This window comes from Haemaphysalis longicornis, unplaced genomic scaffold (assembly GCF_048455015.1).
Source record: "Haemaphysalis longicornis isolate Haplotype H1 unplaced genomic scaffold, Haemaphysalis longicornis Haplotype H1 scaffold_8, whole genome shotgun sequence".
In the NCBI taxonomy this organism is placed as follows: domain Eukaryota; kingdom Metazoa; phylum Arthropoda; class Arachnida; order Ixodida; family Ixodidae; genus Haemaphysalis; species Haemaphysalis longicornis.
Window position 1 is genome coordinate 3917080 of NW_027526445.1, and position 25926 is coordinate 3943005.

A 25926-nucleotide genomic window follows, 5' to 3' on the forward strand; every position below is an offset into this window, starting at 1 on the left:
ATGGCTCGCGGCATTGAATCAGAGCATGAGAATCCGCTATGTAATTAAAACCACTGGGAAAGTCGGCAAATACTGCTGCAAAGCAATCGGCATCTGGTTTCTTTCCCCGAGCAAGATGGCCGCCCGCGGCTTCAGCCGAGCCCATTGGTTGGTATAGGTGACTTCCACTCCAGCAATTTTTTTAACCTCCTTGGCCCCAACCAGGCACGCACACTTAGCCCGTGTGTCACATTTGCAGAACAATATAACTGAAGAGAAGAAGATAAAAACAGTTCACAGAAAATAAAACCTGCAATTGGCCGATGCAAACAAAGTACAATAAGCGCACAAGTACCTCGAACCAGCGGGGCAAGAAATACCCGTAGGGGCGGAGGGGTTACACACCCGTCCGTTATACACATGAAGCACTGGATAACAATTCATAGATGGACATGGTACTTTTTGCAGCGTTGTGCAGTAAACATATACTGTCAGCAACTGCATAAGAGCGCTACACATAAAAAAAGTGAAGCAGTGAGTTTTGTTGACATTGACCAGCGGGTTTTAATTACAGCACCAACAAAAAGGACATTTTTGCTTATGCCTTTATAATGGCCATTATATTTGTAGTTTATTGACGAAGGATATCAGACAATAGGAATCATACATATTTATAGTCTTGAATAAAAATTTACACACGCAATAAAATGTATAAAAATGCAAACGAAGCGAAAACGTAATTTGGGTGCTGCGCTTGGTTTTTTTTTGTCGTTGTTTCGCCTTATAACAAACAACGCTGGCTCGCGAGTATCGCGCACACTGGGCGTGGAAAACGGCTCCTCGGTTCGTGGTACAGCGCCTAGGGAAGGCCAAGTTTACGAATGTATGACGTTCTCTGTGCCCTCGCCGGCCATTCCAAACCGTGCCGCGAGCAGTGGGAGAATACGCTGGCCAGCTCTTTTCCCGGTACGCAGCTACATCAAACGGAAAGGCCGAAGGCAGCTGGATGCTTTAGCGGAGTTTTGGACTGGAAATATAGAACACGAATATGCTCGCTTGAAATCTTGATGGTGGTGATGATGATTGCTATTGGTGTCCCGTTTGTAGCGGGGTGATGACGTCTCATCTTACCAAAAAGGGCTAATATACCTAGGTTTTAAACTCTTAGTTTAATACTAGCGCTGCCTAGGGCAGGCACAAAAACTTATTAGGCACAGAGAACTTTTTTTTCCTGTTACTGGTGGTAGCTGTCCAAGGCAATATTCCCCTCTCTGCTTTTCGTCCACCAGGATTTTAACCTTTTTTTCGTGGCCTCGACCGCCTTGAAGTTAACTTCTTCTGTGCTACCCTTAAATCATAGAGCTTCTGGTAGCCGAATATTTTCCTCGTGTAGAATTGGATTTATACCCGCATTCTAACAATATGTGCCACATGGTTTGTGTTTATTTTCCGCCGACCAGGCATACCCCATCATTTTATGAATACTTCCCAACAAAGCTCATATTTCGCAAGGAACCTGGTCTAGCCTCAAAAGCAAAATACTGCCCTAGGAATTATCGTAGAGATATTCCTTTCTGATGACCAATTTATCAGCTCTGTACATCTCTAACGACGTTTTAGCTTCCATTTTTTCGACCCATTTATTCGTTTCTATCTGCCTTGCCCCTTTTTTGGTTACATTGGCTGTTTTGGATTCTCCACTGTTGTTCCCGTATTTCATCGTTAGCCTTCTAGTCATCCTTAACAACGGCGTGTTCACGCTTTTCTTCTTAAATCTTCGCTTTCGCTCTCTCTTTTCGCTGTACTTGTAACTGGTGATGTTGGCGTCAGGGAGATTTAGGCTGAACGTTTTTTGTTTTTTCTATTATCTCGCGACACTGCCCGAATGCTCAGCGTTCGGAAAATCAGCAACTATGACAAGCACAATTGCGCTTCCATAAAACGCCATACGCAAGTCAGTCCGACACATGTGTGGTTGATTAAAGCTTTTTGCTACGTAGACTCCTAGCTGTGCGCGGGATCTGTCAATTTTTGCTGTCCTAGCAAGCCCAGTATTGACAAAACTCTCTGCTTGAGCAATGGCGTCGGGGTTGCTTTTGTGTAAAATTAGCTTCACAGAGAGCTCTGGTTTGTCGTTTGCCTCATGGGTGCTCACGCCATCCGGGTATTCCGGTATCTAATGTTCATGTCGGTTGCCATGATACCTTGGCGTGCCTATGGGTTGCTTGTGGAGTAGCGAACTCTACTGGCGTGAACGCGCAGACACTCCATCGTTATGCCGAGAGTTTTCTGCCTCACATTTGTATTTTGAATGCAGCTACCGAGCGCCACAAAATTCCCGCTACGAAATTCTTGCATGTTTTGCAAATTTTCTCTTGCGTACGGCTTCACATTCAGCTATTTCAGAAGAGCTCCGCAATTTCTCCATTTGAACAGTTTAGAATAAAGAAGATAAATGAGTTCTTATGTATTTTTTACTTTGTGGCAGCTGCATAGCCGAGCCATAAGGTGAAAAAAACAATGTCCCTGTACTCGGAGATCTGATGCTTAACGAAATTTCTGCGGTAGAAATCAATACGGAGACGTCGGACATGGCTCGCGGCGTTGAATCAGAGCATGAGAATCCGCTATGTAATTAAAACCACTGGGAAAGTCGGCAAATACTGCTGCAAAGCAATCGGCATCTGGTTTCTTTCCCCGAGCAAGATGGCCGCCCGCGGCTTCAGCCGAGCCCATTGGTTGGTATAGGTGACTTCCACTCCAGCAATTTTTTTAACCTCCTTGGCCCCAACCAGGCACGCACACTTAGCCCGTGTGTCACATTTGCAGAACAATATAACTGAAGAGAAGAAGATAAAAACAGTTCACAGAAAATAAAACCTGCAATTGGCCGATGCAAACAAAGTACAATAAGCGCACAAGTACCTCGAACCAGCGGGGCAAGAAATACCCGTAGGGGCGGAGGGGTTACACACCCGTCCGTTATACACATGAAGCACTGGATAACAATTCATAGATGGACATGGTACTTTTTGCAGCGTTGTGCAGTAAACATATACTGTCAGCAACTGCATAAGAGCGCTACACATAAAAAAAGTGAAGCAGTGAGTTTTGTTGACATTGACCAGCGGGTTTTAATTACAGCACCAACAAAAAGGACATTTTTGCTTATGCCTTTATAATGGCCATTATATTTGTAGTTTATTGACGAAGGATGGCAGACAATAGGAATCATACATATTTATAGTCTTGAATAAAAATTTACACACGCAATAAAATGTATAAAAATGCAAACGAAGCGAAAACGTAATTTGGGTGCTGCGCTTGGTTTTTTTTGTCGTTGTTTCGCCTTATAACAAACAACGCTGGCTCGCGAGTATCGCGCACACTGGGCGTGGAAAACGGCTCCTCGGTTCGTGGTACAGCGCCTAGGGAAGGCCAAGTTTACGAATGTATGACGTTCTCTGTGCCCTCGCCGGCCATTCCAAACCGTGCCGCGAGCAGTGGGAGAATACGCTGGCCAGCTCTTTTCCCGGTACGCAGCTACATCAAACGGAAAGGCCGAAGACAGCTGGATGCTTTAGCGGAGTTTTGGACTGGAAATATGGAACACGAATATGCTCGCTTGAAATCTTGATGGTGGTGATGATGATTGCTATTGGTGTCCCGTTTGTAGCGGGGTGATGACGTCTCATCTTACCAAAAAGGGCTAATATACCTAGGTTTTAAACTCTAAGTTTAATAATAGCACTGCCTAGGGCAGGCACAAAAACTTATTGGGCCCAGATTACTTTTTTTTCCTGTTACTGGTGGTAGCTGTCCTAGGCAATATTCCCCTCTCTGCTTTTCGTCAACCAGGATTCTAACCTTTTTTTCGTCGCCTCGACAGCCTTGAAGTTAACTTCTTATGTGCTACCCTTAAATCATAGAGCTTCTGGTAGCCGAATATTTTCCTCGTGTAGATTTGGATTTATACCCGCATTCTAACAATATGTGCCACATAGTTTGTGTTTATTTTCCGCCGACCACTCATACCCCATCATTTTGTGAATACTTCCCAACAAAGCTCATAGTTGGCAAGCAACCTGGTCTAGCCTCAAAAGCAAAATACTGCCCTGGGAATTATCGTAGAAATATTTCTTTCTGATGACCAATTTATCAGCTTTGTACAACTCTAACGACGTTTTAGCTTCCAGTTTTTCGATCCATTTATTCATTTCTATCTGCCTTGCCGCTTTTTTGGTTAGATTGGCTGTTTTGGATTCTCCTCTGTTGTTCTCAATATTTCATCGTTAGCCTTCCAGTCATCCTCAACAACGGCGTGTCCACGCTTTTCTTCTTAAATCTTCGCTCTCGCTCTCTCTTTTTCGCTGTACTTGTAACTGGTGATGTTGGCGTCAGGGAGATTTAGGCTGAACGTTTTTTGTTCCTTCTATTATCTCGCGACGCTGTCCGAACGCTCAGCGTTCGGAAAATCAGCAACTATGACAAGCACAATCGCACTTCCATAAAAAGCCATACGCAAGACAGTCCGACACATGTGTGGTTCATTAAAGCTTTTTGTTACGTAGACTCCTAGCTGTGCGCGGGATCTGTCAATTTTTTCTGTCCTAGCAAGCCTAGTATTGACAAAACTCTCTGCTTGAGCAATGGCATCGGGGTTGCTTTTGTGTAAAATTAGCTTCACAGAGAGCTCTGGTTTGTCGTTTGCCTCCTGGGTGCTCACGCCATCCGGGTATTCCGGTATCGAATGTTCATGTCGGTTGCCATGATACCTTGGCGTGCCTATGGGTTGCTTGTGGAGTAGCGAACTCTACTGGCGTGAACGCGCAGACACTCCGTCGTTATGCCGAGAGTTTTCTGCCTCACATTTGTATTTTGAATGCAGCTATCGAACGCCACAAATTTCCTGCTACAAAATTCCTGCATGTTTAAATTTTCTACTGCGTACGGCTTTACATTCAGCTATTTCAGAAGAGCTTCGCAAAGTTTGAGTGGCCTTCTGTGGAGCTTATGAGAGCGGACGATGCCTTTAGGCATGTGAGCTCTATGACTGGAGCTCAGTGACGTCTATTTACATGAATATGACCGCATTTTTGCTTTTTTAGCGTATTTCCTGCCATTGTGCGAATTAATTGTCAAGTCCACCACGTAGATGTTGTTCGTGGTACAATACCATCTTCTATTTTTCTTCATGCCCATGTTTGTGGGGAGTCATTCACGGTTAGCTCAGAATATTTTAAGGCGAAAGTATTATATGAGAGAACAAACGAGGAAAGTGAACGCAATGAAAGCGGTCATCGTCATCGGCGTCAGCAGGAACGGTACCAAAGGTCACGTGACCTCAGCGGCGAGAATAACGCAGTGTAAAGGCGCCGTTTCTCCGTTACCCCATACTCTGCCGCTTGGACATGTAAGTGTTAATCGGCAATGGTACAGCGCGATCGTTGAACGGAGCATCGTGCACTGGCGGAACGCTGTGCTGCTCTTGTGAGGTAGCGCTGCTTTCTTATTGTTACGCGTAATCAGTCTTAAGAATCGGTGGCAGAAAATTTCTTTCTGGTTTTTCTCTTGTCGTTTTCCCCCGCCTACGTATTCAGTGTCGCAAAAACACCTCACAGGTATATGCTACTAGTGCTTTTTCTCCTAAAGGCTTATAAATTTTTTACCATGGATTGCCTTGCATCTCTATCTCTAAAGGCTTGTATGACTATGTACCCGAAATTGCTTTTTAAACTTCGTGCTGAAACGTTACCAATTAACACATGACCCTATTCTACAATTGTGTGTTTTCTTCTGTCCTGTTACTGTAATGATTCATTTTTTGTGATGTCCCGAAAAAACAACTGGATAATTTTGAGTTGACTACGAAGACAGTATACTTCTCTGGGATATTCCTCAGAACCACTTCGAAAATATTTAGGCTTGGCACCTCCGACTCAGCAATACCTTCTTAGTTCCGGCGATAATACGCCTTTTGAAGGGATTTTTGCGAAGGCCAATTTAATTTTCGCGCGTTTGACTTCTCGCGCGCCATTTAATGAAACTTTCTTTTGTGTTGAATTTTGTACACCATAAGCAATCGATGGTCGCAGCGTGCTGTCTTTGTATTTTGCGGTCAAAATATTGTTTTCAATGCGAAGTTTTTATTTGCTTTTGCAAATATCAAGCTCACATGTTTCTTTCAAATAAAAGAATACTGTGAGTTCAGTTGTGTACTGATGTTTTGCCTCAAGTACGCATAATGGTTTTCTTAGCTGAATAAAGTTGTCACGTACAATGTATGTTTCGACATTTATGGTTTCGGAAAGTTTGGCGAGTATAAACTTTCAATTCAATAATTCCGTTATCTTTTGCAGGATGGATAAATCGAGGGGCACGCAGGCTGGCAGACAAGTAGACATTCAAACTGAAAGACAGACTAGAAGTTTGGTGTTTAAGTGGCCGAAGAAAGAATATATTTTTTTAAAACAAGACGAAGTGTTTGTGCTGTGTGTAAATTGGATGCTTTGAAACCGGCAAGTTTCAGCCTGTAATCACAAGACCGCAATTATTTCTTTACCACCCCGATATTGTTTCTGCATTATCTGTTCATTTTCGTCTATAAGGCATTTTCATGGACGTAAAATGGGACCCACTACGCAGTATCAGTGGACGGACGGTTATTTTTTTCGCCCAGTCTTTAGGGAGTGCTCACGCATTCAAAAAACGTACCAGGAAATGGCCATCTGTCCACGCGACGTGCTGGGGCTTACGAGTTGTTTGTTGCAGCTATTGTAGGAAAGCATAAGCAAAGAATGCATGAAGACGTGCATAAAGTAGTGTCTCCAATGTGACTTAAATCAAGTGTCTTATCATCACTACCTAACAACACGTACGGTTACAGAAACGACGTAAGAGTACACTTCGGGCGTGGATCGCAGATAACTTTACAGAATACTTTAGATATTTTGTTTTGAGGAGACAATATTTCAGCTCGATTAAAAGTCACATGATCGTTGTGTGAGAAGTTACTTTCGTTCATACTCCGAGGCCGCAACATTGTTCAACACAACCTATACAATAGGGAAAAAAGAAAAGCATTGCCTCACGTGAATCTGAGCCCCTATAACGAAAAAAGGTGTTTTATTCCCGGTCGGTCTTTATTGAAGTGTGGTCAGAGTATTCATACGTGTGAAGTTGTGGACGCGTCTTCCTCTTATGCATGCACAAAAGAATGGATCGCTGCTGCAATAAACGGACCTGTGTTGTAGAACGATAGCCCATTCAGAAACACAAAGAGGGAAGTAGGATTGGTTCAAGTGGCGGTACCGATTGAAGCACCATTTGTGCCTATTTATTTTAGTCTGAAAACCAGGAACAGAATGTAGCGCTCAACCACCAAACTCTTAAAAATGGCCGAGGAAGTTTAGGCGGCAACGCGTCAAGCTGGGATGTACCAAGATGGTAAAACTAAATAAATTTGTGCAGAAAGTTATCAGGGGTTCTTGCAGGGCGAACGGTGGGACTAACCATTTAGCTAAATACGGTTGACTCGCAAAAACAAGACACAGCGCGAAGTCTATGCAAAAGATCCGGACATGGAGACACACCCTTCAGCCCAGCATATTTGATGCAGCGAAATAGAAAAGCGCAAGTGTTCCCGCGAATAATTCTGCATAAAACCGTAAAATATTCTTGCCTAAAGGACGCAACATGTACCAAATATCGCAGGCAATTATGGATATGCTGCAATACCGTTTTAATTATAGTTATTTTGTGGTGGGAAGCTGTGGCCCTCGAGGCAATTTTTTATGCCCTTTTGCCTGTTGGTAGTTAGAATAGACGCGCCAAATGCGCTCCTCATGCGTTTGGTAATTGCCTGCTTTCCAGTGTCGTCGATTAGCATTCGATGAGCTTTCAATTGGAACGCCACTTCTGGTCAACATTTAATGGACTCTCAATCAGTAAGTCAGCTAAGGTGCCAAAACGTTGCCTCACAACAGACAGCCAATATAAACCTGTTTTTTGTTCAAACACCGATAACTTGCCTCAAAATCAAGGAGTCTACTAAGATGCCGGTGTGTGGCAAAAGCTTTGAACCCAATGCATACCCATCTAGTGTCCAACGATTCGCTATCTACGGCCGCTTCGTGTACCACTCTCAAATGGACGACGAAGAACAAAGAGCACCAGAAGAAGTTTTTGTAGTACTTTTTTCTTTGCCTATTTTTAACATTACAGTAGCATTTCATAGAAGTACTGCCATTTGTTCTTACGCATTTAACAGCATTGGCCTGCCTCTATAACGTAGCAGTGTCCAATGTGCCTAAAATTAGGCAAATAATCCAAAAGAATGCCTGAGATTGCAGACATGTATCGTGTACCTCTTGGATAAAACACGTGTGTGGTATTTTTATTTAGGCACATAGTCAAATTCCCCGTAGAAATGCATATTCGACCGTTCAGTGAATGTGGTGTCCTCCACTATACACATACAATTGTAAATTCTGCATAGAGCCGTGCACTCCGTATAACATGGTGTGGGAGTGCTGCCACACACCATTCCCTGCCCCCAATCCAAACTTTTCATTTGAGCAGAGCGAAGGCAAGTAGGTCAGTTACAACACGGATTACCAACAACATTCAGTAGACGGGGAAAGACAGGCCGCCCAGACCAAGAACTTCCTCGGCTAAGAAGGACCCCACACGATGGTCGACCAAACAAGTTAGGCCGATCTAGTTAACGTCTACTCTTGCTCCTCGTCATCTACTACAGTCCAGGTGTAGCTTCAGCGCATTACACCGAATAACCAAATGAAAGCATGTTGAAGCGCTCATTTTATTTCTTGCAGCGTTCTCGGACTTCCACTTGACGTGGATTTGCATGTCGGCTCTGCTGCTTCTTGCCTCGCTACTTTTCATCAAAGGAGTTGGAGATGTGAGTGTTTTGTCTGTTAACGGTGCATCTGAACGGGTGCTCAAGTTAGCTGTTTCATGTCTTTCTTGCTGGATTTATTCTGCAACTTCACAAAAAAGAATTTTCACTGACTTGATAAATTTTATGGTATTACAGATCCGTTGTTGAACTTTACGAACGTGTTTTTTTCTAAATATTATTCTAATGACCTATGGTGCCTTGCCGTTAGCGGGGCAAGGTTGCATAGAGCAATTGTTTTAATGCAAAAATTAGCGCTACACGTTCTGTATTTTTATAGCGACCGACAGTTCATAGTCGGTTCATAATTATGTCTAAAGCAACTACCTCAATACCTAAACCGCGAACACTTGCCATTATCATCACTCTTTGGAAATGAGCAATGTTTTAGAGAGAGAGAGAGAGAGAGAGAGAGAGAGAGAGAGAGAGAGAGAGAGAGAGAGGGGGAGGGAGGGAGGGAGAGAGAGAGAGAGCAAACTTTTATTCGACTCAGGACATAAGTCCAGTTCCGAATTTCAGTGTTCAATTCACCTGGTCTACTTAGTACTCTTACCTGGTCTTAGTAATCTACTTAGAAGATGTCCGTGCTGGTCCGGTGCACATGTTTATACAGGGATTTCTGGGCAGCTTTGATGTTTACCGTCAACGGGGGAGCCAACCAGAGCTCCCAGGAGGTGATAGAGGCGAGGGATGGGGCAAGATATTGTAGAGTGCAGTCCTAATGAGGATGAGGAATTGATGGTTAGGAAGAACAGGTGGGACGGGAAGGATGAGTGTTAACCGAAATTACAAACACAATTATTGCGCTAGCAAATGCCAGGACTTCCCATTGTTGCGGTGCAGTGAGATTCCCATACTCTAGTTGTTAAGGTTAGCTGTACAGAAAATCCAGCAAATTGAGTTAATACGTATTTTAAATTTCATTGTTTTTCTTGGCCCAGTTAAATGTGAAAACTTGGTCTATTTGTATGACGTTCCATTCAACCCCTAACAAAAAAAATTGATTAAACTTTTCAAAATGAAAGATATACTGCCAAAGCCCTTCTAAACTACACCAACTACGGCCATGGCTTATAGGCGAGCCAAAATATTCTGCACGACAAAGTGCCAGGCTATTTTTTCTGGCAAAAGTTTACACTATAGAGATTAACATTGACCTTTACGTTAGAAGTGCCGGTTGCAGTTGAATTCACAATTCATATCGAAAAAAAGAAGAAACCGCCACGCGTGAAAAGGATCTCGATGACTGGTGACGTAGAACTGGATGCTAAAGTATAGAAGAGCTGTTGCTTGGGTTGCAGCTGGACAAAGGACGAAAGAATCTTAAGGCCCCAATTGATGGAGTGCGACCAGTGTGCACAAGAGAAAATTGAAACGCATTGACCAAACCTTTATTGAATTAATCATGAGGAAAGTTAGATGGGTAGGGAAAACTCTTACGGGGGGATCAAAGCCACTGCGTCGCAGGAACAGCGAGAGACCCTCTTTTGCGGACGTTAGGCCAGAAAATTCGCTGCCAGTTGATTATGCATAGTTTCTGCAGCGGGAAAATTACAATATAGTCAAGAGCTATTCCCGTGACAGCAAGCTTTGCTCTCAAACATTTTTCGAATTTAGGCCCGTTTAATAAAAGTAAATAATAACGTAATATTTTCGCGGTAAAAACATCGCAAAAGTAGTACGACAAAGAAATCTAATGGAGTACACGGGACTGCACATACATTGGAACCGCTACCTTTTAGGGACGCAGAACCACAAAAGCTTTGGCTGTGAGCGTCTCCCGTTGTCGTCGCCTCCTGTCGTCACGGCAAATCAAGGTGTCAAACGATGTTCGAAAAACAAGCGTATAGTAGATAACACCGGTTCAAAATAAACTAACATTTAAATTAATCAACATACAGCAATGAGGAGGCCTTTGTTGCAAGAAAAACAGAAATTCGGAATATTCCGACTCTAGATTGGTTTCAAGGGCCAGGTTTTCTCTGTAAAGCATCCTTCTGATCATGCTGCGACGTGGGACACGAAGACAACTTCCGGCCAGTCTGTCTCTCACTTAGTTGCTTAAATCGGGTTTAACACGAGAGGGCGCCACTGCCTCAACAAGCGCGCAATCACACCTCCCACCGACGCTTCACCAGCGCCCAATCGGTGCCCCGTTTCCTAAGACAGGTACTTACAATCTTCGAATACACTAACACACAACATGTTTCGCCCCTCCCAAGGTGTCCCGTTTGTGTATATGGCCCGGATGGTTTTGCCATCTAGCTCAAGCAATGCCCCTGCAAGAATAAAAAAGAATCGAATGAAGTCGTTGTAGTTTTAGATGGCTCACTGTCCTTTATTGCTTAACCTGCCATACGTGCGTAATTCAAGTTGCAGAAAGGGCATCTTCCCGTATAATTTTGTTACCGTGTGGTGGAAGATACAAGGGAGATCGTTAAAAAAGGAGTTTGTTCCTTCATTGCACAAAGAAAATCTCCTCCCTCATGGTTCCCTGGATCGTGGTTATGGTGCCATTCATACTGTGGATCATCGGAGCAGCAATCTGGGCAGCCGTCAACCCTAAGGTAAGTTGCACGAGTGATCCAACAAAATCTGCCAGGATTCCTTGCAGCGGTCTGAAAAATTCGCGGCCGCTACGAAGAGGAGAGGCAGACAAACATTGTTCTTTCGGAAATGACTACCTTTCAGACTGTAGTGAAAAGGACAACGAACAACAGAAAGTACAAATTGTACGCTTAGTGAACGATACTTTTTCTGGTAACTGTAGGGAAAACCGGACAACTGAGGGGAATGCAGAGTTCATTTGGCAGACGTTGTCTCACTTGATTCCTTTTCGCCTCGGTACACTTCTATCTTGTCGTTCTGTTCTGTGGCTGCTCCTAAATGCGCAGTGGTTCTCCAACAGTTACCGTTTATATAAGTCGCAATATTTCAGACGTATAGCGCTGGGGCGGATGAAATCGATGGAAGGCAAGAGCCCGGGGCATTCTGGGTTGACTCGTAACAGTTTTATCCGAGTAGTAAGATTACGCAATGCAGTATATGCGGGCCGTACTATACTTGCTTAACAAAAGCAGATCTGGCCCCCCCTGTATAACATGTCGCTGCAGCCTACCTTTGAACCGAAGACAAAATCTCCGCCCTTAGTATCCGGGAGCCGTAAAACACCCGCCCAAGACGACGGTCACGTTAGCGAGAAAGCACAGGGGGTCAAATTCTAGTGTGGAGAAGTCACCACTCTAATTTGAGCCTAGCAACGTTAAAGGAGCCATGAAGACAAAATGCAAGTTTCTGTTATTCGGAAGATTTCGGGTTTTATAGTGCCCCCAGCGCTTGTCTGAATGCAAACGATGCTTTATTCACTGAGAAATTAATCAATTTATGTAACAATTTTGATTTTCCCGCTCAATCGTGCGTTTTCGTGGTCCCAAATGACATCATAGGAACCGACTGCTCTGCAGCCTAGGATCCCTTGATTCACGCAACCGCCGTACAGGGTGGAGACACGTATGCGCTGGCGCCGCCATTTTGGTCCACTCGCTCGCTGACGAAACAAGTCGTTGTATCAAAACCGTGTTAAAATTATCGCCGCAACGGGGTTACCTGGCGAAGTTTGAATCATCTTATCTGTTTCGCGTTTCTGGGTCTCGTGGGAAACGAGAACGACGTGTTGTGCACGTTGACCCAACTGCAGCGGCACGGGACCGTTCAAAGGGTGTCTCCACCCTGTACGTTGGTGCTGGCACTGATGTACTCGCGCGTTTGTTTACGTTAATGTACCTAGATGGCGCCACCATACCGTGGCGTGTCGTTTTCTGCGTTTTTTTTTTTTTGTTCAGGGAGAAAATGGTTTCGTGAAACATAGTGCTCGCTCGACAAATATGTTCACGTAAGACACCGTCGCGTCAATCAATCGGCCAGTGTCGTCTGAGACAACCCCAAACCCCCGCAGTTCTGTGCAGCTAAACAAGCCTAGTGCCCGCAGTACCAACAACAGCAGTACGAAGCGGTACTTCTATGCTTACATGTGCTTTCGTAACTTACACTTACCACCATTCTTACGGCTTTAAGAAGAATGTGCCCTAAATTTAAGCGCAAATAGCTCGTTCGGCAAGCTTGTAAGGTCTGCCTAATTTCCGTTTACTTTCGCCGGCCTCCGCCAATCGCAGAACTGGCTCGAATGACATCATAGGTTCTGTTGCGGGAAATGAGCTAGTGGGTCGCATAGCCATTCCCTTTTTTCCTCATTATGTAGCTTATTTGAGCGAAGTTTACGTTAAAAGTGGTGGCAGTATGATTCTGACGAGGCAATCTTTTGAATGAACCAAACTTGTGTTTTCTCGTCATGGCTCCTTTAACAATATACATCAGTCGAGTGTGGGTGGCCCAGATTGGCTGCTCGAAGAGCTCCCATGTGTTAAACAGAATATGGTACGATTATGTATAGATGTGTGAAGTACTGAGTAGTGGTTGCCCTCAGTGCTGCTGAAGATATCGAGATGATTCTTGATAGGGAAAGGGATAGCAGAGAAAAAAGATTAGATTCTACAGCATTCGCGAAGGGGTCACAACACTTTGCGATTAAGGTTAACAATAGGTTAAGCATGGACAAAGCGCCTATGTCATGGCGATGTTACTTTTTTCGGTTTCGGTTATATTATTAAGCTCCTAAACGTAGGGGCGTTTGGGAAAAACGTCCCCTCTCACTTTTTTTCCGCCTCTCGCCGGTGCGACTTCGGGCGCGTATGTGCGATAATCATGTTCCATATCGATAGGTGCCTCCGCTGCTGCAAGGAAGGGCGAACGCGCCCGGCTCACGTTGTCGGAGGTTCCTCATGTATGCTTTCTCGGACATTAGGGCGCAGAAAAAGAGACTACAAGAGCACCAAGGTGAAACGCAAAAAGAAGGCTTTTTGCATCGTGGTAGCGAAAGGGGAGAAACGCGTTCGTATGCCGCGAAACGCCTCGAGCGCGGCCTGTAGGGGCGCCACTGAAATCCCCCTAGCGGCCCGTTTCGAAAGCAGGCGCGGGAGTCCGCGCCCCGCTCCCCAGTGCCGCCGCTGCTTTTGCGACACATTCACGACTGAGATTTACCGTTTGTGGGCGTTTGAAATTCATGTTTGTGTGGAGCAGTCGCTCTGTTCGCAAATGGGGTGTGTTTACGAGACAGTAATTGTTTCCGACGCGATCTTAGTGTTGTATTTTCGGTGTGTATAATCGCCAGGTGTGTGCCACAGGCCAGCGTCGCGGAACCCGAGTATGATGGAGCCGATTGCAGTTACACTGACCTGAATTCAATAGCCTTGTCTCTGTAACAACCGGTTCCTCAGATGTTCGTGCTACGGCTATACACTACGATTTAAATCGGTTTTGTGCGCTTACATAATCAGCGGAGTACTCATACCTGACAGCACACCAGTTACTTTTGCCAATATTATACCTCAGATATTGATCACCATCACTTACAAGCCAGTCTGTGTTAATTTCGAGAATATTCAACAAAAGTACGATGGATAATGCATAATTATACTCGGGGATCAGCACACGACAGAGTCGTCTTGTCGTGAGGTGCGCGCCCGCAGACCTTCATGTGCTACATACATCCTCTGCGAGCAGCGCGGAGACGGGCTTACAATATAATCCGCGTCCGCGACTAAATTCTTCTTCGAAATATCGTCATATGGCACAGGGAGCTGCAGAATAAACCAGAAAGTGATGTCAGAGGGCCTTATATCACATACCACCCTCTTCCAACGACACATTTCATCGCTTGTTGAACAGCCTACCCTGTATACTTCCAAAACTGCGTCCGCCGTACGATCAGCTCTTCGTTGAAGTAGAAAACAAAAGGAAAGTGAACGGGAGATTTATGTGTGGGATTGCTAAACGTTCATTGCTTGATTCCGCTCCGCATTTGTACACGGTGTCCCCCTCCCCCCCCCCTCACCGATTTCTCGCGAAATAGCAGTGCATTTCGCGTATAGTTGGTCTAGTGAATACTACCTGGCTTAAGTTTAGACGAACGTCTTTAGCATGCCAGAAGCTGTACTGTTTATTTTTTTTTTCATTTCCGTTAGAGCTATTATGTTTCTAAATTCCGCATTGGCACAGCATTTATTTTTCTGTGGTTTCATTTCCTTGGTTTTTGCTATATGTCGTTTGTGGGCACATGTTTAACGACGCACAGGCTTGGAATATACTTTACATTTTCGTAGGGTTTATATTCTTATAAAAGGCATAAATTATTGTCCGGGATTGGGTAATCACATCAGCGAAACATATTTTGCTGCGGCGTATATATGCGAAACGAAGCCGCGTTCGTTTTCCACGCTGCAAAATGAAGCCAACCTCTCATTGTGCCACTATCAGGTCTAAACGAGGCGTCAGTAGAATTCATTTGTGCCTGATGCTTTGGAGGTGACATGGGTGGTATGTTGCTGCCGTCGCCGACGCCCGGAAGAGCGGCGACGAAGCGCGCAGAACCGCGTCCCCGGGTAGCTCTTGCAGGCGATCGTATACTCTACGAAGACGCAGCTGCTTTTTAAGTGACCTAAACGTACTCTTTGCCTATAGTCGTCACCGTAACAAGTTTTTTTATGGCGCGGAAAGGCGGAAAGAAGCCAAATAGAACCAAAACACTGCACGAGCCCCTATCAGTCACGCAGCGCAAATCCCGTCAACGCCGCGGAGAAGCGGCGGCAGGCGGCGCAGCGATCGCGAAGCTCGAGGCGTATAGGAATTGTGCCGTGCGTGCGCTTCGCTTGAAAACTATATGTATACTGTATTGTGCATTAGTGTTTCTCGCCGCAGGTCGCATTGGCGCAGTTGGCGCGGATAAAGTGTTCAAGTGCGGTATGAGCTGGCGTCTTACTGCCCAAGCGGCGTGTACTCGTCTGGCGTAGTTGCGTTAGGTGCGCGCAGGGCGGGCCTACCGGAGGTGGCGCTGGCCGGGGGGGTGGTGAGGAAGCAGAATTAATGACAAGAAGGGCGAGAATATCACCTCTCTTCCAATCTGCTGCGCGTCCTCGCGTGGTTGTTAGGACAAATATAACGCTCCCAAAGCCAACATGGCGGGGGAGTTCCTAAGGCATTTATTAACCACTAATGTTTCCCCAGGCTCACCAGCGGTGCATGTGGCGCTACTACCGAAAATATTCGGGACGCGTGGTTAAGGCTAGGAGGGTGCCTCCTTCATATGTGTTATGTGCCCGTGCGCGTTGACGACAGGGCAGCGAGCACGCGATTACCAAAGTTCGGACATCAGTTGTCGGAAATCGCTCGCAAGTGTTATGGGCCTCGGACGCGCTTGTGAGGGCGCACATCAAGCGCGCAACAAAGAGGTGTGTAGTGTGCATCAAGCCTTAAGCTTGCGCAAGACTACACTCTCACGTTAAGGCTACTGTTATGAGTGCAGCATTTGGAGAGGTGAAAGCGCGGCGTCAGCGGACGGCCAGGATGGAAGCAGTGAGGGTTAGTATTCGAAAAGGAGGCATATTCGAGCCTCTGGAGACTATGGAATGATGCCGTCTTGTTCACAGCAGCGAAAGCTAGCCCGCTCAAAATTAGGCAGTTGCTGTGGTCCAAAAGCTTAGCTTGGGGGAAGGGCAAAACAGATACAAAAGACTATTCTGCATTGTGGAACAAAAGTAAACGAACTCTACTCCGACTTGAGGAGCAAGCAAACGTGCACGTCCTTAGCAAAAATAAAAAAAAAAGTAGTTAGGAACGAAAATAGTACGGGCTGGAGTGTGTTTTTGCTACGATGTAATTGGTGCGTTTGACTGTCGTTTCACGAATAAGAAGTGATTTCTTTGCTATTTATTCGTGTTTTTGTCAATGATCCGTCGGGCAGAAACTAGGCGACTTACTGAACAGCTCGCAAAACAGTGGTGTGATGTAAATGCCAGATAGGTAGTTGATAGACAGAAACTTTATAGATCATAGGATGGCGGGGCGAATCAGCGGCCTCGGTTCAGGCAGCTGCTGAGGGCCCTGAAGATGTGGAGAATGAGGGAATGGGGAACTGCCACGTGAACTCCGCTATCCCCCCTTTCCGTATCATAGGAACCTCGCAACTACAGGCTTTACGTCTAACAGGACTCTTGCGGCGTCTAATGGCTACTTCTCGAACTTCGCGGCGGGCAGCATAGCAGAAAACGCTGGGGAAGTTACACATAGACGGTAACTTTGCGATATGCACACAAAGTGTTACTTTGTGAACTGGACTAATACTTGCTGTAACGCTCCTCTAGGAATAAAGTCATTTCGATTTCAGGACGGCCATCCCTCCATGACTGGCGAGCAAGGTAGCTGCGCAGTTTGCGTCACCTGACCAAAGTGGCTGACATTTCTTTGTGTGCCAGTGTACCGAAGAGGAATGGGAATTATTATTTTTAAGTGCAGAGCACTTTAGGGGCTCACCTTTTCGTCTTAGCTCGCTTGCTTGACCCAAGTAGAACAACACGGTGCTCCGTCGTCGTGGCGTAACCCAGAGGCTTCGAAAGCCAAGGGGTTTATATAGTCATACGCGTTCGAATCTCGTGAACCGCTGGTGCTTGTCATACAACTCCCTGTTATTTAGCGCAAAAAAAAAAACTAGGTACGTTTGAGGAAAAATATACGCAATTAACCGGTGGACCCCGCGGTATTTTGTTAGGAACTCTCGCTGGGTTTGTATTTACGACAGTATACAAAAAAAAATTGGCAGTGCAACACCGGCACGAGAGAGAGGAAAAACAAGCACAAAAAATTGCACCCATCTCCCCGAAGGGAACCATGAGTAGGATGCGGAGCGTCATGGGGGTTCCGTTTGCGTTTCCATTATGTTTGTTAGCCAAATTTGGTGGAAATGGAGTGAACCCCGTAATGCTCATATATCCTACTCACGGTTCCCTTCGGGGAGATGGGTGTAATTTTCATTATCGCATGCGTATATACGCGAGTGAGACGAGATTGAAGTGGTATCTAAAGGTATTTATTTGGGTTTGCACGTCTTCTTACTTTGAGTATGACGGCCTTATGGTCGCTGAAGTGCACAGTCAGTGGATCTCGTAGCAGCGGTTGTATGTAGTCGTCGCCGTTGCAGTTGGTAAAGACGAGATCGATACACGTTCCGTGGATTGTAGATGGGTGTAATTGCTGTTAGTGTTTGCGCTGATGGTCAGCACACTCACTGACGGAACTGTTGCTTCCATCCTACTTCATGTGAAGAATCATGGAGTCAAGCGCAAGCACAACCGGAGTTGTGGTTGTTGTTGTTGTTGTTCCTCTTCTTTAGCACGTACCCACGGGGGGGATTGGTCAAGAAACGGTGGTGTGCGGTTGCCGTACCACCGCCGACGCCGCGGGACATACCCCCGAGTAAAAGACGGGGGATTCACCAAGAAACGGTGGTGTGCGGACGCCGGACCACCACCGACACCGCGGCACATACCCCCGAGCATAAGACGCTCCACATTAAAATAACGGAACTCCTGCTTTCGCGGTTTAAGTGAAGGGCGTGCGAGCACTGCGAGAGCGGGAAATTTGATTTGCATGAAGTAATAGCAGTGAGCGGATAACAGCGATGGAGCCCATTTTGGCGAGTAACTGCTCTGCACTTCCGAGAGCTTTCACATTAAGTGCAACGGCTTTAATTTTAACATTGCATTGAGGAAACCAAATGCTATCCAGCCAAGAGGATAACAATATGCAGTTCACACTATGTTGTTGGTAAACCATCGACAGATCTTAAATCTTCCCCATAGGTGCCTACGATTTCCCCACCAACGTACCATAAAACGCATGGCATAGCTGACATGAACTTACTCGCACTCACGCTCACCACCCATCCCCACCCCTCTCCTGCACTGACGCTCACGCTCACCACACGCATCCTCCACTCACCCGCACTGGTTATTCCCATCCCTTACTCACGCTCACTCACAACAACCACTAATTCGCATTCAAACTCACTTTCGTTCTTTGAAGCATGGGAATTTTGACTTCGCTTCCGTTGTAAAACACATGAATCGTTCCATTTTGTGGATACCCACAACGCGGCTCTATTGGCACCGACATCACAATGACACCGTTATGTGAAGCGAGAAAAACCTTCGGTATATTAAAAGATAAGCCTCACATTGGCTATGAAGCATTTCTCACAACAATAAATAACTCAAAACAACTTGATCTAACTGACAAAAATATATAACCTTTTGTTTGAAGAGAATTAAAACACGAAGCTTCCTCCCGTGCAACCTGAGGCTAAGCCACAGTTTATAATCCAAGCTGATTCAACAAAGTCGTAATGGAGCAACCGGGAAGACGTCGGCTTCATATCGCGAGGAACCACGTTCTATTCCGACCATGCACGGGAAATGTTTTTTTTAGGCGCTTGATGTGCCTTCGCTTATCATCATCATCATTTTGTGAAACCGACTGTGGAATGTTGCCTTTTATGCAGTGCGTTTTGCTCAGACGTCGATGCCATCAGTGAGGAATTGAAAACATCACTTAAAAGAATGGCAAAGCTTCCACTAACTAGCGCAAGGGTTGAACCGTAGCGAAGCTGGATGATTCCTTTCTTTGTATGCAGTGAAGGACGCACCACCACGCATTGCGTTAGGTTTGAAATTGTTTGTTTACATGTTGCGTCGTCGCTTTTCACTGTGGGTTAGTAGTCATCACCATATCCATCTATACCATCGCCTTCCTCATGCATGACTCGCGGACCGGGATCGCTTTGGTCTGCCCTGCTGCATTTTGTACGAGGGACCATCTCTCCTGAAGCCCTCCCGATCCTCCAGGGTAACGAACCTTAAAAGATGGCGGTGTTGGCGAGTGCCCAGCTCACACTGGCCTGCCGGGAAATGAACTTGCCCATGCACTGACCACCATCGCACATTCCGGGGTGGTGGGAGCATCGTTCCCTGACACGGCGCGCGCTCCTCTAGAGGACGTCTAATCACGTTCAAAGACATCGTGGAACACTACCGACTCTCTCGTCGTACTTTGTCCGCCGCCCATTCCTCCCTCACGCTTCACCAAACCCGTCATTGGTGACTCTCGCAAACAGACTCCTTCTCATGAAGGCGCGTCTACGCCACATCCCCGCCCTCTTCATTGCCGTTTCCCAAGTGTCCACAATGCGGCCATTGTGTCACTCTGGAGCACTCAAAGTGGGTTTCCCTTACTGCCCCTTCCCTCAAATCTTCAGTACCCAGCTACGGAGTGAAGCGTTGAGTAGCACTAGCCATGGGATTCAGGCGGCCCCGGTGCACAGAGCTATCCACCAGCTCTCAGTAACCGTGGCTCAAATAAAGTTTTTTCCCTCTCTCTCTCCGCAGAGGGCTGCGTTTCCGCGGCCGCCGCCGCTCTTGGCTTGCCGCATGCGCTATCCACGGCTGGCTCGCTCCAGACTCCGTGACTCTCCGTGTGCATGCGAGCTTGGCCCTGAATGAGAGCGAGGCCGGGAGCCTTCTCAGAGCCTTTCGCGGTAGCTGGTAGCTTTGAGCTTTCGGCGGATAGCGGCGGCTTATCACCTCAAGGATATTACCCGGCGAACCATTTGGCTCGGAAAATGCCGGAAGCGGGACCACAACCGCAGCCAAAGTTAAGATTTGGACGAATAGTAGAATAATTGTAGGGAAATGATAGATTAACCTAGTAAAACCGATACTTAACCGGGATAAGCCGCGCTTTCGCTTTGCATATCCACGGTAAGCTGAGCCAAGCCGCAGCTATTTTGTTTCGCGTGGATTGACTTCAGTTGGCTACGAGAGTAGCTGCACGAAGTGGCGGCGAGTTGCTGCGACTGTGAACAAACTGCTGCCAGCGTCTGGGAAGGCTGTACTATCCTCGTAGAATTTGCGGTGGTTGTGTCACTTGTGCTCATGGAGGAAACAAAACCTAATAAGTTGCCTTGAAGTCACGTATTGTGCAGCCGCTTCGCCATTTACGGAGGTCGCCCTTTTTAGGCACAACCTTCGGCGGCCGCATCTACAGTTTCGGGGCGTCGCCGTCGTCGTAACCGTGCAAACAATGGGAAGATCGACGAGTGAAAGAAAGCAAAGGAGGAGACTTTCGCGAAATCGTGAGGAAAGGGCGGTTTTCAGTAAGGGAACGAGACGCTTCTCCGACGGAGTGTGGTAAGAGGGTAGAAGGAGGCAGTTTGCTACGCCCGCACGAGAGGCTCGTGGGCGCGACGCTTGGCGAAAACGTGGCGGCGGGCGCGAGACGTGATGTGCGGTCGCTCCTTAAGACGCGGGCAGCGTTGCCTTCGTGACACGCACCTCGTGCCGCAAACGCAGATGCTCACCATTGCTGCCGTCACGAGAACCTACAACAGCGCACTGCAGCACTCAGGAGTGAGTGCTGAATTGCGAGTAAGGCAACCGGTCGCGTGCTTTGTCAGCCGCTGCAGCTAACTAAGCTGCCCGAGCGGAGGCTGAGCACCGCCAACGCTAAAACCCAGAGTGAGGGCTGAACAATGAGCGAGGCAATCGGTGGTTGTGCTTCGTCAGCCGCTGCAAATAAAAGTTTTCGACAACCATACGAATATGTCTCTCTGAACCTCTGTGCCTCAACATATTTTTGCAGTCAAAAAATTGCGCCCACCTCCCCGCGAGGGGAACCCTGTGTAGATGCGACGCATCGTGGGGTTCACTTGATGTTTCCGTTGGATTGATTCTGAAATCGCGTGAAACGTGTCGGGAACGCGTATGATTATTATGTTTTATGATTATTATTATGTTTTATAGGCCAATCTTGGTCAATCTCTCTAAGTGGTATGCTTGGGGCTTCGCTGTCGCAACGACCTTTACTCCATCATTGTTGCCGTAAGTGGGAGCTTCTTTTCTTTTATTGCAATTGTTAATCATTGCCCCATCATGCGTTGTATCAGTAGCATCTTGACGTAGTTTGAATGAGTCAAGGATATAAGGCGCGTTCGTAGCATTTGGTTCTGTTTCGGTTTTGTGGCGCAGTGGGAAGAGCACTATGTACCTCGCGTTCCGCCCACAGGGTCGTGGGATCGAAACCGGTCGCCGCTAACTTTTATTTTTTTTTATAGTGTAAGGGGAGGGGTGTGGATGGACAAGCCGTATGGAGGGACAAGGCGAGTGAATGAGATGCAGTCGCACCTAAAACAGCACATGAGCTGGCCCAAATTTTGCTTTATGGAGTATAGTAATCGCCAGCTGTGTTTTTGCTTGTATTTTGCGCGCACACGCATACCACCTGAGCCTTCACCCGCTGCACTCTCATCTGCTTCGCGGCCTGCCGACGACTGCCTACCCGCTGGGCCTCGCATTGGCGTAGGGCCTTGGCTGGCCAGCCTTCGGCGCCGTTGCCACAACACGATTTTCACTATCCTCCGATGACCGTTAAAAACCACGTGACTTTCTTCGCGCTTCAGGGGAACCATCTTTAGTCACAGTTTGCGTTTCTTGTGCCCGTTTTAGTCAACACTAAGTAGTGCACTTTTTAAATGCAGAGCATTTCTTAGCCTCGCCTCTTCCTGCGTCGGACGGCGTCCACAGCTCCGCGTCCGCAGCAGGTGCGCCTCTCCTGCTTCCCTCCTCTCTCTCAACAGCAGCTGGCGCGCGCATGCGTCGCAGTCAGCCCGTTCGCTCCGTCGCGGTCTCGGCGTAACAGTTGCGTGATAGCAGCGCGGTGGGGCGTGGAAGGGCGCGCGCTGCTTGCGCATGCACGCTCTCCCCCCCGTACTGCTCTCCCTCTACTGCGTGCGCTGCAAATATAAAGCGGCTAGCGGTCGCTCGTGCTTCAGTCACTGCGTTGCTCCTTCCTTCCTTGGTTGACGCTCGCTCCCACGTTTACTCGTGTCTGCTACTCCAGCATCACGGAAGAAGCGATGGAAGCAACACTGCCTTCAACCAGTACTGAGGCCCCAATGCTCTGCATTTACTCGTGTTCCCCTCGCGGGAAGGTGCGGGAATTTTTTTTAAAAGAGCTTACACCGAAAGCTCGCTACAAGCATTAATTAAACTGTATTTTTGATATCTGCTTATGTGGAAACTTTTGTGCCATGAAGAAGTGATCTTCTGTATGGCGTTAAGAAAGCAAAAAGCACTTACGTGGGGCGAGAGAGATAGAGAGAGAGACAGACAGAATAAAATTTTCTATTAGGCAAGAAAAGGTAATTTTAGTATTCGGGGCGGCATCCTCAGTCCAGGACACCTTGAGGTCCGGCCGCGGCAGCAGCCCTCTCGACCTGCTGACGCTGATCCTAGAAAGTGGAGCTAGCTAAGGCTCGCTCCCAAAGCCCATGGGCGGGAGAGGGAATCGACGCGAGTAAATGGGGCTTTACCGCAGCCTCCCACGATGTGATAGAGTGACGAAAAGTGACCCGTTCTACGCAAACTGGACAAAAACAATAAGTGAAATGAGGTTGGCATAATGAAGGAGTTGCGGCTAACTTCGCCGCGAATGCCCCTCCATCACTGCTACAGCCGCTTTTTTACATAGCGCCATCCTTTGATGAGTGTCTTTGCCTAGTTCCGCTTCCGGTGGATCCTGAAAACCGGTTCACTTTTGTCTTCGTCGTTCGCCGTTGGGCAAGAACCGACACGGGCGGTAAATACGGGCACGTATATGCGCGCTTTCGGAATGCCCCATGGCTGTCGATGACGAATTTCTGTGCTGGAAACTAACAATGCGTGTATCGGCGCGGCCTGATAACGCGGTTGCGGTAGCAAGGGTTAGCGGGTGAGCATTTGCCAACGTTTGGCATTCTCCGACAAAAAGTATCATAGCGGCACTTCCACTTCACTCGCTTGAAGAAAACGAGACAAGGGATGAAGAACCTTGATCATGTTCACTATGCGGCGGACGGCAGCACCATGGGAGGGGCTTGATATAGCTTGGGAATGAAAGTAAAATGCAGTTTCATCCAGTGCGTGTATCAACGGGCCGCGAGAGCGCGGTGGCGGAGTCGATGGCAGAAGCACTGGCGACGTAACATGGCGGCACATCCGCTTCCATAGCTGAAAGCATATTGATAATATACTGGCTAAGAGAAAACAAAGGGGGGAGGGACGGTTGGCGCTACTTAACATAGGCGGTGGACAAGAACAATATGGAGGGGCTTTCGCCGGCGCTGCCGTCGGCAGTATGGACATTGGATTTGCGCTGAAGGGATGTGCAATCAAGTAGCGATCTAGAAATGCAGAGGCTGCGGCAGGGGTTAGTACAAAAATTGGCTCCAATTCACGCTGTGAAGGTGTTCGGAAAGCAAAGCTTTAAACGACACCCACAACAATTGCCCATGCGACGTCACTTGAATTTACACACTTGGCTCTACAAAGCGTGAAACTAGAGATTCTGCCAGCCGTTACTTGGAATTCGCGGTGGGCCAGTCCCGGACGCAGCAGCGTCGGCCACGGCCGGCTGAAGCGGCGAATGACGCGGCTGTAGCCCGGACGTGCGTCAGCACAAAGAAAATGGAGGGGAGCGTCTTTTGAAGGGTGAGACAGCGGAATCTAGCTATGCTGACGTGCTAGCTCGGGACTACAGCATAGCGCGGCAGAAGTGAAGACACCAAAAGAATTCGGCATGTGAGCTAGTGATTGCCATTTATAACGATTTCAACTACTTTGTTTAGTATGTTTGAGAATGGCGAGAAAGCTGAGGGAACATTTATAATCTCGGTTTATCACAAACAGTTGCTCCCTCCGCAATTTGCAATACCTCATAAAACACAACCTTCACCAATTTAGTTAAAAGAGGCCCATTCGTGGCAAGTAGTGCGCAAAACGTAGCGTTTCTCTAGCAGCCAGATGTTTGTAGGTTTTCTGTACATTTTGATTTACCTCAATGCAAACCAATCCTAACGTATAATTGCAGTACGACGACTTATTTTGTGGGGTCCGGGTGCTGTCGAACAAGTTAATCAAGCCGTGCAAAGGAAGCGCACAATTGACGCGAAGCTGCGCCAAAACAGGCCCAAAAGTACCGTCGCTGTAAAAGCTTTTTTCGAGCGCTGTCAAAGAAATAAAATTTCGTGTAGTTCACCATTGCAGAAATTTTAAATTTTTTCAGTTTTCTTGCTGTGGCGTCTCTGGGCTGCTAGGATATTTTGTTCAGATTCCGTGAAAAACGTTTTAGCGGAGTATTTCCCTGACTGTCATGCGGTTAGTAGCCAAGCATACTTGTATGAACTTATGTAGCCACGACACAAGCGCCTAGGTGAAGTCTTTAGTTTTGGTGTATAGTTGTGCCTATAAGATGTCACTACCGGTAATGACGGCAGACATGATGACAGCACGCCAGTTATGTTTGCCGCTATCATACCACAGATATTGATCACTACCTTGGGAAAGCCAGTGTGACATAAATTTTACAACATTCAGTGACTTTATGGGAGCGGTGTCCGGAACGCAGCAGCAGCGTCGGGCACGGCCAGGCTACAGCGGCGGACTCCGCCACTGTAGCTCGGCCGCTAGTCGGGAGAGAGAAAACGGAGAGGAGCGCCTTTCGGAGGGTGAGACAGCGGAACCTAGCCATCCTTATGTGCTAGCTTGGGGTCACACCACCGCGGATCACAAGCGCAGACACCGAAACAATTCGGCATGGGAGCTTCGTCATTCTCATTTTTACCGATTTAAACTAGTTAGTTCAGTAAGTTTAATAATAGCGAGAAAGCTGAGGAAACTTATGGAATCGCTATTTATCGTCGCTCTTTAGCCTTTTTTAATACCTTTTAAAACACTACCGAATTGGTATTCCCCAGTTTACAAAACGGAGCCCCATTTGTTGCAAGCAGTGCGCAAAAGGTAGCGTTTCTCGAACGGCCAGATGTCTGTATGGGGTTTTTACATTTTGTTTTCTCGCCATGAAAACCCATCCTTAACGCATTTTTTTCCGTACGACCACTTACTTTCGTCGGGTGAGCGTTACCCTGGAGGTGCTGTTGAACAAGTTATTCAAGCTGTGCGCAGTGGATGCGGAGATGCTCCAAAACAGGCAAAAAACTACCGTCGCCAAAGCAGACGACAAAGCCGTACCGCCAATGTCACCGCCGGTGAGCA

At 47.0% G+C, this 25926-nt stretch overlaps 1 protein-coding gene across 3 annotated transcripts in view; it reads left to right on the plus strand.

Annotated features, from left to right (window-relative positions):
• Positions 1-25926, plus strand: part of LOC144150154 (uncharacterized) — a 92150-nt gene that overhangs the window by 39774 nt on the left and 26450 nt on the right. For all 3 annotated transcript variants that reach the window (XM_077681995.1, XM_077681994.1, XM_077681996.1), the window contains exons 3-4: positions 8814-8899; positions 11368-11463. In XM_077681995.1, the coding sequence (XP_077538121.1) occupies positions 8814-8899; positions 11368-11463 (182 nt within the window). The remainder of the gene's footprint in view (positions 1-8813; positions 8900-11367; positions 11464-25926) is intronic.